This window comes from Mytilus galloprovincialis, chromosome 6 (genome assembly GCF_965363235.1).
Source record: "Mytilus galloprovincialis chromosome 6, xbMytGall1.hap1.1, whole genome shotgun sequence".
Taxonomy (NCBI): domain Eukaryota; kingdom Metazoa; phylum Mollusca; class Bivalvia; order Mytilida; family Mytilidae; genus Mytilus; species Mytilus galloprovincialis.
Window position 1 is genome coordinate 41,421,085 of NC_134843.1, and position 14,862 is coordinate 41,435,946.

At 31.5% G+C, this 14,862-nt stretch overlaps 1 protein-coding gene across 1 annotated transcript; it reads right to left on the reverse strand.

Annotated features, from left to right (window-relative positions):
- Positions 1–12,512: 12,512 nt before the first annotated feature.
- LOC143079597 (kappa-type opioid receptor-like) lies at positions 12,513–14,028 on the reverse strand. The gene has a single exon (XM_076255015.1). The coding sequence runs from the start codon at positions 13,802–13,804 to the stop codon at positions 12,746–12,748; it is 1,059 nt and encodes a 352-aa protein (XP_076111130.1). The 5' UTR covers positions 13,805–14,028; the 3' UTR covers positions 12,513–12,745.
- Between the last annotated feature and the right edge of the window lie 834 nt (positions 14,029–14,862).

The window sequence follows — 14,862 nt, forward strand, 5'->3', positions numbered from 1 at the left end:
CGCGTACACAATAAGTCTTGCAAATAATGAAATTTTAAAAGAACTGATGCGAGCTTTTCATCGTTAGCAGGCTTACATACATGATTTACATATACGAATGTTGATTATGTGACATATGCGAATACAACGAAGATTACTTTACATGTATTCGCATATGTCACATAATCAACATCTGTCATATAGCATAAAAATCACAAATATACTAATGTATTTAACATATTTCGGTTTTTTTCTCTCGATATATTAAACATTGCACAAAAAATCAATTAAAGGTATAAAGTTTTTCATTTCATTTTACATAAAAGCACTCGAGAGGAAATTTTATTTCGTAAAATTTCGCTGATTTTCAAAGCATAGTAAATAATATATTTTACATCATATCATAATTATAGCCATATTCAGTCATTCAAATTGGATTGGATGATGTAAAATCGGAACAAACGAGAAAAAAGGTATATAAAGAATAATACACCTTCCCAAATTTAACTATACAATTTGCGACTTTTTACAGACATATCCAAATAATGTATGTAATCTGGGGATTTTATTTTTTGAAATTTAGTTTTTTTTTTACGCTAACAACCTTTAAGATACTAATAGTTAAAAATCGTTAGTTTTTTTCTGCTTTGTATCGATTTGTTGAGTTAGGCCCTTTTCAATTGATTTTTATCGCTTTTTTACTTATGTTGTACTGTCACACTATCTCATATAAGAGCAAGGTTAGAGCCTTCAAGCATGTGTATTCCGCCATAGTCTATAAAATCATCTTAGATACCAGGATTAAATTTTGTATTTACGCCAGACATGCGTTTCGTCTACAAAAGACTCATCAGTGACGCTCGAATCCAAAAAAAGTTTAAAAGGCCAAATAAAGTGTATATGCCTAACCTGTAATTAAGATTAGCCGTTTTTTGGCTGGTTCTCATATTTATTTTTTCTTTTATTGTTTCGCATAGATTTTTATTTGCGTTTTGCACATACACCATGTTTGTCCATTCTCTATATGTGAATGTCCCGTAAACTGTTTTGTTATAATAATTAGGTCGTGAGTATCTAAAGTGTTTAGCGTAAAAAAAAAATAACATGTAAAAATGAAATTGAATGGTTTCATATTTTTTTTTTATGTCGGGGCCTTCTTTAACACACTATACGGTCTGGGCTTTTCTAATTGTTGAAAGTCATATGGTTTCCTTTAATTGTTGAAAGTCATATGGTTTCCTTTAATTGTTTACATCCACTTCAGTTGCTCTTTGATGAATTATAGCTGTCTCATTGGCAATCATACCACATGTCCTTTTTCCACTTGAACATTAAACTCGATCAACTCATTGGAGATCAAAAGTACACCAGACGCTCGTTTGGTTTGTCTATGTTCCAGACCGTATGAGTATTAGGACCATAGGCGTACGGTCTGGACCATAAATGTACTTTTTCAAAATGCTCATACGGTAGGACCGTACGCGTACGGTCTGACTAATATTAAGAAGTTGGTCAAGTTTATTAGATACAAATGCATATAACAGATCAACATAGTACCTTTATTCTCAAATTATTACACCCCAGATCTATTGTTATACTTCATAGTTTCTATTTTTGAAACATGTGTAAATTGAATAGATCTATTGTTATGCCAGACTTTTTATTTTATCTGTTTAACGAGAAAATTTGTAAAAAATTAGGGTCGAGGGGGCGAAATAAAAAAAAAAAAAAAAATAAAAGTGCAAAATTGGTCCAGTCGACACTAAAAATAAAAATAAAACCATTATAGGTGACTTTTTTTTTTTTTTTTTTTTTTTTAGAATTTATCAAAATACAAGAACAATGAAATGAGAACAGACCAGTATATTAACCCAGAGAAATATAAATACATATAGTTTATATATGTCTCTGGTTAACCCTTCTATTACTATTAATAAAAACATAAAAACTATGTTTTGATTCTGTATTTCCACTAATATAGATCCATGGCACCACTCAAATATATCAACCTCGCTGCATATACACTATATATGTATATACCAGTCACCCAGTCAGGAACCTCTTAGTGTATACAGAGACATATATATATACACATGTGTATATATGTCTCTGGTGTAATAGTCCCAGTGTTAAGCAACTTTAACCTATAAATTGAAACAATACATGGAAATATATACATTAATCAAGAAGATCTAACCAAAAGTATGTTAATGCGTGTGGAATGCGTAATTTTCCCTTTTGGGATCAATTTTTGTCTGTCAGCAGTGCCATTCATGCGTCTGTAGTCATTATCGCAAGAATCCGGATTTCGGTCATAGCGGGTCCGTTTCCGATGAAATCCCGATTCCGATCCGTAGTTCTACAAATTTAAATGTCGGACGAAGAAAAATTTGCAAAAATAAACGATGTTTGATACGCCAATTGGAAAGGAATATGACGTTTCTAATGCAATACATGGATGACAAGTTTACTTTAGGCTAATTTCATCAAGTTCTGATGAAGTAATAACTGATTTTTCCGAAAGTTAGAAAGATTTTTAAGCTGGTGGCATGCTTTTCATACTTGTTACAACGGCGCTTTTCCGACACAAAAAACAAAAGTGTCCGAATATACCCAGTCTTCCCGTACGCTCGCGTGTAACAAGTATGAAAAGCATGCCACCAGCTTAAAAATCTTTTAGAAGAAAATATATCGTTATAAATGCCTTGAATTTCTTTACTTTTAAATGAAAATTGCTGTTTCATTGACTTGGTAAAAATTAAATATTACCGATAACGAAATCGACTGAAAGCGAGTATCGTGAACAACACATTTTATTTTTTTCTGAGGATTTCGTAACAGTCGGCGGGAAAAATAATATTAAAAGTAAGAAGCACTACTTTTATTTTTATTCTAAAATCGGGAAAGATGGAGTCGGCGGATCTCGTTAAACAGATAATAAAAAAAGTCTGGCCTTACGAATAACAATGGATTTTGACCACAAGCTGTGACAGCAGGGATTACCGGAAATCCCTGCTTCTACATCCCGCAAACAAAGTCCATTGTTATCCGTAACAATAGAAATTGATAATTCTTTAAATAGCATGAACATAAGAAATTACTTATAGTGCTCACTACAAACTGTTTTAAGATATTAAGAAAAAAAAAAAAAAAACGTGTTAGAAAATTACAATACCGAAAAAAAATTAAGCATCTATTTTGAATACCAAAAAAAAAATCCTTTAATTACTCCTTTGCTGAAAGTAATATTTTGTATCCCAGTCATATGTTTCTATTGAAAAGGGGGGATTCTAAGTCTCGGACCCCCCTCGTTATCCAGTGGCCGATCCGGGGTAGGGATTCCGCGGGTTGGACCCGATTTAAAAGACCAATGTATTTGACTGATTGGAATCCCACCCCCTTTCTGTTGAGTTGGGAACCCCCAGCTGGATTAGCTGCGGAACCGTAGTTCATAGGTTCTTTTGTTATTTTTTGACTTTTTGCGGACCACCATAGTCCGCAAAAAGTCAAAAAAATAACATAAGGACCTATGAGTAACGGTAGTCCGCAAAAAGTCAAAAGATAACATAAGGACCTATGAGGTACGGTTTCGCAGCTACAGCTGGATCAGCCCCTCTCCCCAAAAGAGAGAGTTACAGAATATTAAATCTGTATCTTTGTATGCTGAGCGTGTCTGTTAGTAGGGTTTCTATTGCAGACGCACTTATCCCTTTGTAGGTTCGAATATGAATGTTCATTTATTCTCGACAAGTGGGGGGGGGGGGGCTTTTTTTTCTATAAAACCGTTAGATAAAAAATATAGTTAGGATAACCTTTATTAAACTGATACAGGTAAGTACTTTGAGTTATACTATTGCCTTTATCTTTAGTCTCTTCTACCAAATCCAACGCTTGCAAAAAAATGTCGTTCGTCTCATACCCTTCCATATTGACAACTGCATACAAGGAGCATGACGTATTTTTGTTTGTAATATGAATACACGATACGGTCAACCTTGACCTGCTGATCCATATCTGGAGCGGATCCATGAATTTGCAAAGAGGGGGGGGGGCGAAAAATGTTTGGGACTTTTATTTTTTTTACTAAAAAACATAAAATAAGTGTAAAATGCACTTTTTAAACGGTTCGTGACGTGGGGCATGTATATTTTATAGTTGCTGTTAAGTATAAGGGTTGTGCATTTTTGATGTTGTATTCTCCCCATAAATTGTCTATCATAAAATGATAGTATGGGTCAAAAGCTATGAACTGATAAATTTGATGTGGGACTTTTCAGTAAAAAATAGACATGGACAATTCTCGCTTGTTGTATGTTAAGTTAGCATAAACTCACAGATTTCTTGTTGTAAACAAGATACACGCCGCTATTCGATGAATTTAACAATACGAGCGACACAAGTTAAAAAAAGGCAAACAAGCAATTTTTATACAAATATTTGGTTGATATGTTTTACTCACCAAAATTGAAAAGTAACCAAAGGCTACCAATGAGTCTGAAATGACAACGAATTTATGAATGACTGTTGACAAATGGAGACATAAAGGCCACACCCGGCAGGTAGATTGCAGTTTGATCTTGATAAAAGTATTCAATATATCAGTTCATGCAAACCCCCGTCCCCAAAAAAATACGCCCTTTTTTATTCATTATGTTCATTTAATGCTATATTATTCTGTTGGAAATTTTCGTTTCTATTAACCAAAAAGTGGACAAGATTATTGTTTTCAATCCAAATACGGCCAGAATTTTTGTTTAAGGCAAAAAGTAGAGTAAGATTTGTTCTCTCAATTATCTCAGACTGCCTCCTCAAACAAATGGTTCGTACTTTGCACTTTAAATCTTTTCAGAGCTTATACTGACTGGGGATAATTATTCAGCTATGTTATTTTAAGATAGACGCGAGCGTGGAACTTTTTTTCATGAGAGTATAATAGAGTATAACTTTCTGTTTGGTTGAATTGTGAAATAGAAGTCAATAAGTTCTTGCTCACTCCTTTGTCGCTTTGAAGGTGTCATGATTTTTCATGCTCAGAATTGCAAATGTGTTCCTGTAATTTGAATTTCAAAATGACTGAGTGACGTTTTTTTCGACGAACTGGTCAACTCAACCATACCGAATCACTCTACTGTGATGCGACTGTCATATAAGTGAGAGGTTTAGCGCTATAAAACCAGGTGCAGTCAATCATTTTCTACATTTGAAAATGCCTGTACCAATTCAGGAATATGACAGTTGTTGTCCATTCGTTTAATGTGTTTTATCATTTGAATTTGCCATTTGACTAGGGACTTTCCGTTTTGAATTTTTCTCGGAGTTCAGTATTTTGTAATTTTACTTTTGACATAATCAGTAAATACTGGCGAAAAATAAATCTTTATATGTAAAGAATTGTCTCATAAAAATTAAATACACGAGAAATGGCAAAGTTCACGAAGTCTAGTCTTATTTATCTTTTTACAAAAAGAAAGTCCAAGAAAAAGGGGACATATGCCCTCTACGCCCCCTCTGGATCCGCCACTACACGCCGTTACTGACAGCTTGTTCAAAGCCAATAACAACTAATAAAAAAAAATCAAGCATCTTAGACTAAATTCTTACCAAGATTTCTGTAAATCAGTGTTGATTGAGACCCACTGGAAAGAAATGCACCACTATTATTCTGTGTAACAGATTGTCATTGTAGCGTCAACCAGATTGATTTCTTGTTTTACTTCATTTGAATTTTAAAAGTGTAAGAAAAATTGATTTCTTGTCCAAAAATACCGTGTGTTGCACTTAAAAACATTTTTTCCTGTTTTTTAAAACATTCTAAATGTTTATAATTACATGATTGTGTAAATATACATTCAACTGAACATTAGATGAATTGCATTTACTTCAAACGTGCCAGAAAACATGCACATATTCGAATAAGCTGACATTAATTCAACTGAAACAGGGATGTGAATATACAAAGTATTGTGAAAGAAAAGTTATAGTATCTATACTAATGAACGAGAAGACCTCATTTTGTGTGTCGCTTCTCTTCCTTCTACAATAAATTAATCATCATGCCTCTGTGATTATCCTATGATTATTCAGTTTGGGAGGAAAACGAAAATAAAGGTGTCAGACCACCAACTAAAAATCCCTATCTGTTCAACCAAATCTTGCAATTTTCACAACTATCTAAATATTTTACCTTAAGTTTAACTTCAAGGAACCCAGGTATGTCCTGAATTGTACATGTATCACCTTTCTACATGCCAATTTTCAACCGATGTTTAAAGTCTTATATGAAATTTCTGATCTTGAAAACACAGGTACTACCAAACTACCGGTTTTCTGGATATCTTAAATTAGTGTACTATGTAGCGCATTAATCCTGAATTTTTAACGCAAACTCATAAACAAGTGAATTTTGACTCAAAATGGCCTAAATATATTTTCTTTCACCAAAAGTTTCATTTCTGCATATTTGTTGGTTAGTTTAAGTAAACAATGACATCAAAAGCACTATTTTGTGTCAGAGTACAGGGGCGAATCCAGGATTTTGGAAAGGGTGGGCGAAGTAAATTTAATTTCGCAAAGCGGAGCGAGGCGAAATTTTTTTTGAACCTTTTTAGGCTAAAAAACATAATATAAGTGTACAATGAACTTTTTTTTTTTTTTTTTATTCAACAACAGTATTGCTCGCTGTTAACAATTACTCCACTGACACAGCTATCTCAGTGAAGGTCCCTGTTTCATTAGTACCAGAAGTTCAGGGATTCTTCAGGTAGATAAACTGCATATTGTTAGTCGTTTACAAAATATTATAAATATTACATCAATATAGATAAATAATGCTATTCTAATTATATTAAAGTATTTATATTATCTGGCCTTATTTTTGGAAAATTTTCATAGTTCATCCGAGTTTGGGATGACTTCTATCAGTTTCCATGTGTTTCCGGATAACGGTTTTTTTTTCAATCAATATCGAAAAAGATTGTAATTATCTTTGATCTACATCATTATTCAGGTAAGACAGCTATAATTTGAAAGAATAATAGTCGTACGGTAATCAAAGAACAACTATGCTGTAATTTGTTTTTTTTTTGTAATGTATAATGCCTCGTACCAGATTATAATATAAATATTGTAATTAATGTCTATCAGGAACATATTGTCTATCAAGTATCATAAATAAATACAAAATTAGATAATAATAAATTAATTAATTCACAATGATAACATTACTAACCATGTTATCAGTTCAAACAATTCAAATATACTTAAATAATTTTCCTAATATTCCTTTTCTTTCATGGTTAAAACATTTGTTTTGTAGAACGAGCCTATTTCTAAGCTCAGTTTTAAAAACAGAAAATACATTTATCTTCTTTGTTCTAAACTCTGACAAATAGTGTATTTTGTGAATTGAAAATATAATAATTGTAAGAAAAAAATTAATATCATAATATTCTATATCATTTATTTTGTAACCCCAAATCAAATTTGTTAGTGTTAAAATGTGTTTTCCAAGTTTAACTTTTTCTAACAGATTAAATATGTCTTTCCAAAATTTATCAAGAAAGTGGCATGTAATAAAAAAGTGTTCATAATCTTCTGTAATATTACAGTGATTACAGTCTGAGTTTTGGCATATTTTCCATTGTTTTAATAAAACTTTGTTTGGAAGAATAAAATGTAATAGTTTCCATCTGAACATTTTTAATTTATTTTCTTTCACATAATTATGAACAAATTTTAGTATGTTTTGAGCTTTATTCTCTATGTTTTCAAAATTTAGTAGTCTCTTCCATTTGTAAAAGCCAATTGGTATTTCTTTATCTTGTTCTAATAGTATTTTGTAAATTTTACTTGTTTCTAATTTATTTATATTTTGTTTAAAGTTATCTTTGTCATAAATATACACAACATTATCTGTTAGTACATTAGTTGTTCTTGAACATTTTTCAGCTAATATATTAACCCATTCTTTTGGTATAGCTTTTTTTAATTTTAAAAATTCAGAAATCCAGTTTGTCTTTTTATTAAGCTTTTGTCTAATAAATCTTTCTTTTATATTTCCAGATTCATCTATGATATCATTTATGTATATTATGTTGCTATCTATCCAGTTTTGGAATAATAATGTTTTTTCTTGAAATTTTATCCACTGATTTCCCCAAATAACTTGTTGGCGGATTAGTCTGTAGATTTTTGGGTATTTATTATTATTATTTTTGTTCTTGATCCAAACTTTGATTATATCAAGATAAAACTCTGGTATCTTTTTTATATCTGGTATTGAATTTATACTATCCAGATTCATTTGCAATATAAGAAGATTGTTTCCAAATTTGTTTAAATAAAATTTTGGTATTACTGTCCAGTTTAAGAATTGCTCTGCATTTAATCTTTTAATCCAACCTATTTTTATTGTTTCTATGTATTTCTCTAAATTAATCATTTTTAATCCCCCATTTAATTTGTCGTAACTTAGTACGGAGCGTTTAACTTTTTCTGTTTTGTTATTCCATAAAAATTCATATATCATTTTTTTAAACTGGTTTAAATACTCTTTATCTATGGTTGAGACAGATGCTAAAAATGTAATATTAGGAATAATTAATGATTTAGTAACTGTTATCCTTCCTATCATGGTTAAGTTTCTCTTTTTCCAATTAAGAATAATTTTTGCTGATTTTTCTAAAAGTTTTTCAGCATTTAATCTTTGACACTCTTTTTTTATTATGACCAAAATATATACCTAGGCTTTTTACAGGTATATTTGTCCAGTTAATATATTCATGTTTATCTTTGCAGTTTTTTTGCTTCCCAAGCCAAACACCCTCAGTTTTAGTTCTGTTTAATTTCAAACCTGACAATGTTCCAAATGTTTCAATCATATTAAGTGCTTTTGAAATGTCTTGTTTTGTTCTAAGAAAAAGAGTGGTATCATCTGCTAGTTGACTAATTTTTAATGTGTGAGTTTTGCCATCAAGTTTAATTTCAAAGCCTTTGAGGTCATGATCTTGTCTGATCCTACATGCTAAAATTTCAACAGCAATTACAAAAATTATCGCACTGCATGGGCACCCTTGCCTAATCCCACGAAAAATGCTTATAGGTTTTGAAATCCAACAATTGTTTATAACTGAGCTTTTAATATCAGTATATAGAACTTTGATCCATTTCAACATTGAACTTTTGAATCCAAATTTTTTTAAAGCTAAAAACATGAAATCCCACTCTAAAGAATCAAAAGCTTTGGAGAAATCTAAGAAAAGAAGAGCTCCCTCTATGTTGAATTTTTCTGCAAAATCAATGATATCTTGAATTTGTCTAATGTTATATCCAATATGATATGAACTTTTTACACGGTTCCTGAAGTTGTGCATGCATATTTTATAGTTGCTGTAAAGTGTATTCTCCCATTATAAAAATATTGGATAGATCGAAAGCTATCGAAAATTGATGTTGGAGTTGGCAGTAAAAAATGGACATGGAAATTTCTCGTTTGTTTATTTAGTAAATTTTTTTAAACTTCACAATTATTTGTTGTAAACAAGATAGACGCCGGGCTATCGATGAAATTTACAATAGACCGACACGAGATAAGAAACAAACAAACAATTTTTGTCCAAATGTTTGGTTGAAATGTTTCAGCCAACAAGGGAAGTGAGAGTTCCAAATTAACCTAAGTCTACGAATGAGTCTGAAAGGACAACGACTTTAAGGATGACGGTTGACAAATGGAGACATAATGGCCACACCAAGCAGGCAGGTTGCAATCGGGCCTTGAAAAAAGTATTCAATATATCAGTTCGGCGAAACAAATATTCTGGTCAGATATGGAATTTACATGCAAACCCCGGCAACAAAAAATAATACCCGTTTATTATTCATCATGTTCATTTTATGCTAAATAATTATGTTTGAAATTTTTGTTTCTAATAGCAAATAAGTGGACAAAATTAATGTTTTCAATCCAGATATATACGACCAGAATTTTTGATTAAGACAAAAATCAGGGTAAGATTTTTTCTCTCAAACATTTCAGATCATTGCCCCCTCAAATCAAATAGTCCATACTTTTAAAAGACATAAAATTCATCTAGAGCTTACTGACTGGGGATCATTATTCAGCTATTTCATTTATAGGCTGGGGCCTTTGGGATTAAACATGTTTTCGTAGATACATAATATTGCTATGGAACTTTCACGAGAGTGTAATAGAGTATTACTTTCTGTTTGGTGGAATTATGAAATAGAAGTCAGTACGTTCTTGCTCAATCCTTTGTTGCTTTGAAGGTGTCATGCTTGTCACCTTCATCATAAGCAAGTGTTACTGTAATCTGAATTTCAAAATGACTGAATGACGGTTTTTTTTCGACGCACTGGTTAACACCGCCGTAGCGAATCACATGACGTTGACATAAATAATAATATATTACAGTAAATACGAGCAATAATTATCGTTATACGTTAAGAAATGTCGCATAAAAACAAAATACACGGGAAATGGCAAATTTCACGAAGTCTTAGTCTGATTAATATTTTTTACAAAAAAAAAGTCCAGGCAAAAAGGGGAGGGGCATACGCCCTCTACGCCCCCTCTGGATCCGACACTGCATATTGACCTAAGAATTTAATTGGAATATGCAAAACAACCTTGACATTGGTAAAATATACTCGCTTGTCAAAGTTTGAACGAAGATAACCAAAAAAAAGGTTACTAGTGGGGTTTCATGTAATAAAAAAAATCTTATAAATCATGGTTTGATATTGTCAATAAAATATATGCTATCGGTTTTTTTTTTTCATTTAATAATCAATGTTAACAATATAGATTTTAGAAAGGGGTGTAAGTTAGTTATACACCTCGGGATACGGCGTGTCTGAATAAGAAACACCTCTGGCCTCCGGCCGACGGGGTTTCTTATCCAGACACACCTTTCCCTCGGTGTATAACTATTACATATAAAAAGGTTCGATTGTAATTGAAATAAAAACTTTACATTTTAACCATTTAAAAAAGTCACTCTAATCAAATCTGTTAATCTCTTATAAATATTTAGCATGTCGATCAGTAATACATTAATTGAATTATGCTTACTGAAATTGAAGTTATCGGAAGTAAACATATTGTGGGAGGACAATTGGTTTAGAAAATTTAGCAACTTTAAAAAAAAAAAGCAAATTCTTAGAAACATGCATGAACTGCAAACATGTAAATGTAAATAAATATTATGGCGTTACTTGTGGTATCAAGTGTCACCTTTGGCGATAGTACCAAAATAGGATTCAGATATACAATCAAAAACAAAGATTGAATTTCAATTGTTCGCTTGTTCACTTCATCCATCTACTTATTAATTCATCCATCTACTTATTAAAATAACAATTTGTAAAACTAAAAATAAAGATTTTGATAAATGTTTGTTGAAATTTAACCCATATGATTCAATATGGTCAGCTCGTACTGGACCGTACGAGTATACTCATACGGTCCGACCGTACGCGTATGATGGCCACAGACCACAATTAATTCCTCTATCAGTTCTTTATAACGTTTTGCATCATTAAAAAAATTGCACCATGCAATTTTGTCAAATTTTTTGTGTGTGTAATTTTTAGTCCTAGTCCAAATATATATCCAAAATTCAGAAAGATTGAACTAATAACTTTTACAAATTTAGCCAATACACATCCGTACCACAAGTCAAGAGATGTTCCGAAAACTGTAAATATTACCTTTTTGCACTTGGCCTAATCACTTATTCCATATCAAAATCAGTTTAAATACAACATCCAAAAATTTATTTCACCTCTCTTCTTTCATTTCCACCCAAACAAATCTAAGAAATGAGTGAGGAAGGGAAAGAAAAAACAATTAAGGAAAAATACACTCTAATTAAAAGGAACTATATTCGTGCATCTACATAGTATAAAAAAGCAATGAGACAACTCTCCACAAGCGATCAAATGACTTTGGAATTAACAACTATAGGTCTCCGTACGGCCTTCAACAATGAACAAAGCCATACCACATTGTCAGCTATAAAAGGCCCCGAAATGACACATGTAAGACTTATCAGTTGGACCTGAATCAAAACTGTTGAAAAGCCAAATCGAAAATATAAATGTAAAAAGTATTAAAACATATTTCGAATATTTCAACGTTTTATAAACAATAAGTTTACAAAAAAAAAAAATGGTCAATTATCAATCACCTGATAGTTTAGCATAGCAACGTCACCGCTGTTTCGGAGTTGACTTGACGTTCATTGCGTTTTTTTTTTACAATCAATAGCACACTACACTTCACAAGAAAGAGACAAGCCACTGGCGAATAGCATAATTATGATAGATCCATAACAATTCATTTCTTTATAAGATAGCAGAACATATATGACGTTCTTGACCTCTGGACGTTAGTAACAAACAATCAACCATATACAGAATAACTTAGTTTCCACTTCTGTATAGCACAAATTATGTACATGTACATCAAACAATGTTTAAACAAACATTATTACAACTAACAATACGACAACAAAGAGATTTAAAATATTGTAATTACAGATATGGTTTTATATCTTATGAATCAGTTTAACAGTATGTCAAATTATATTTTAGTATTTTTCCCCATGTTCTAATTACCCTCCCCTTATAATAAGCCGTATATTTTATCAGCATTCAATACGAATATACGGGTATAAACACAACTTTGAGTAAATATCTTTAAATACACGATAAACAACATAGTTCTCGATTAATTTTGTTAAAAATTTCACTCGCTCACTGAGCTTTTTGAATCTTTTCTGTTATTTGGTTTAAAATCTTGGTTCTTCTTCAGCATCTCTTTTACATGGCTTCTAAAACGGTCATCAGACACCCCATATATGAATGGATTAGATACATTGTTTATAAAAACTGCCCAAAGGAATATATAAAACGCCGTTCCTTCAGCTTTATTCATATGACATTCTAAATTGTCAACAAAATGTAATATCATGGCTAACGCATGGTGAATTTCGGAACTAATAGCAAAAATTAACGTAATTACAATAAATGTTAATGTCGTTTTTCTTGTTCTGACAGTTTTTGGTCCGGAAGATGAAGAAAGCCGTAAACGTTTCATTGATTTCTTTTTGTGAGTATGGAGTTTTCGCATTATATTGAAATATAAAACTGTTATAAAAACAATCACAAAAGCTAAGCATATTTGAAGCTGAATATAGAACACTCTTCCATATGTCGCAAGAAACGGATCTTTTTCCATGAAACAAATTGTTTCGGTGACATTAAATAATCCAGTCTTTCTAGTTGTCGTTCCATATATGAACATTGATTGAATTGATATAATTGCTGCTACAATGTTAATAATAATACAGCTCCGTTTGGCAAAGAGTTTGGAAATCTGTCTTTTCATTGGTTGACATATTTTCCTGTACCTGTCAATCGCAATTAAGATGAGAAGAAAAGCAGATGCCGTGCTCGTATAATATCCAACAAAATGTCCGAATTTGCACAGAATGTTATCCGGAAAATGTTTCGGATACAGCAAGTAAATAATTATAAATGGCATTAGGAAACAGCTGCTGATCTCGTCAAGTAACGCGAGACACAGCACATAAGTCCGATAATTCGATCGCGCGAATTTAGTGAAGAAAATATACAATACAATAGCGTTTCCAAGAAAACCAGTTAGCATTAGAATAGACACAAAAACTAGTCCAGGAATATTTCGGGTCATTAAGATTTGGTTGATATCCTCAATTGTAGTTTCATTGGACCATTTTATCCTATAAAGCCAGTCCGGACACATGTATATTGTCGAATTATTCATTTTTCATCAACGTTTAATTGTAAAAAAACAAAACTTAATATTTTGATTTTTAATTTTGTTCCTTTGGTCAAAATCTTACATTTTCACATAACATTCATATTCTCACATGATAAGACATTTTTCGTGTTATTATATGTAATCATCCTACACAAAATATGAAGTCGTCACATTTCCCCTCTTATTATATCCGTTTGGTTTCCCGAATTATGACACTTGTATTTATATATAGATTTAAATACATCTTACGTAAACAGATTTATTAAGAAAAAAACATTTAGAAATAGGCCAAAGTCAACCTGGTGCAGCAAGAAAATATCAACAGATTAAATGTTTCCTTACTAAACTTTTTTTTCAAATGTACTATAAATCATATTACACAGTCATATATATAGTCTTACATATTATTATGTATATATGATATAGACTAAGTATCTATGTAAATATGCACATGAATTTAAACTACAAGCATGCAACAACATGAACGAGTATCTGCAATAAAATGAATATAAAGGTTCTAACTAATACCAAGTACCAATTCAGGAATACGTATGACAGTTGTTATCCATTCGTTTGATGTGTTTAACCTTTTGATTTTCCCATTTAAATAGGGATTTTCCGTTTTGAATTTTCCTCAAAATTCAGTTTTTTTGTGATTTAACTTTTTTCGTTAAGTCAAGTTTTCCACGAATGTCACATAAGTATAGAGGTGCAGCATAATTTTTTTATATACACTAAGTACTGTCATTGAAATATCGCATGAATAAGAACAAGAATTTGAATTGTTTTACATTTGTCATTTTGTGTTATATAGCGTACTATGTGGTATGGGTTTTTTCTCATTGTCGAAGGCCGTACGGTGACCTATATTTGTGTCATTTGGTCTCTTGTAAAGAGTTGTCTCATTGGCAATCATTTATTATCTTCTTTTTCATAAGAACGCATTAAAAAGGCGGTAGTAGGTTTGAATATTAAAGAGTTAAAATAACATTAGATAGATAGACTGAATTAAAAAAAGCCACAAACAATAGAAAAAAAGAGAGCGTTAATTTTCATTCACC

What these genes read in the sequence shown, in the direction of transcription:
- LOC143079597 (XM_076255015.1), bottom strand. Translation starts at nt 13,804, where the DNA reads ATGAATAATTCGACAATATACATGTGTCCGGACTGGCTTTATAGGATA.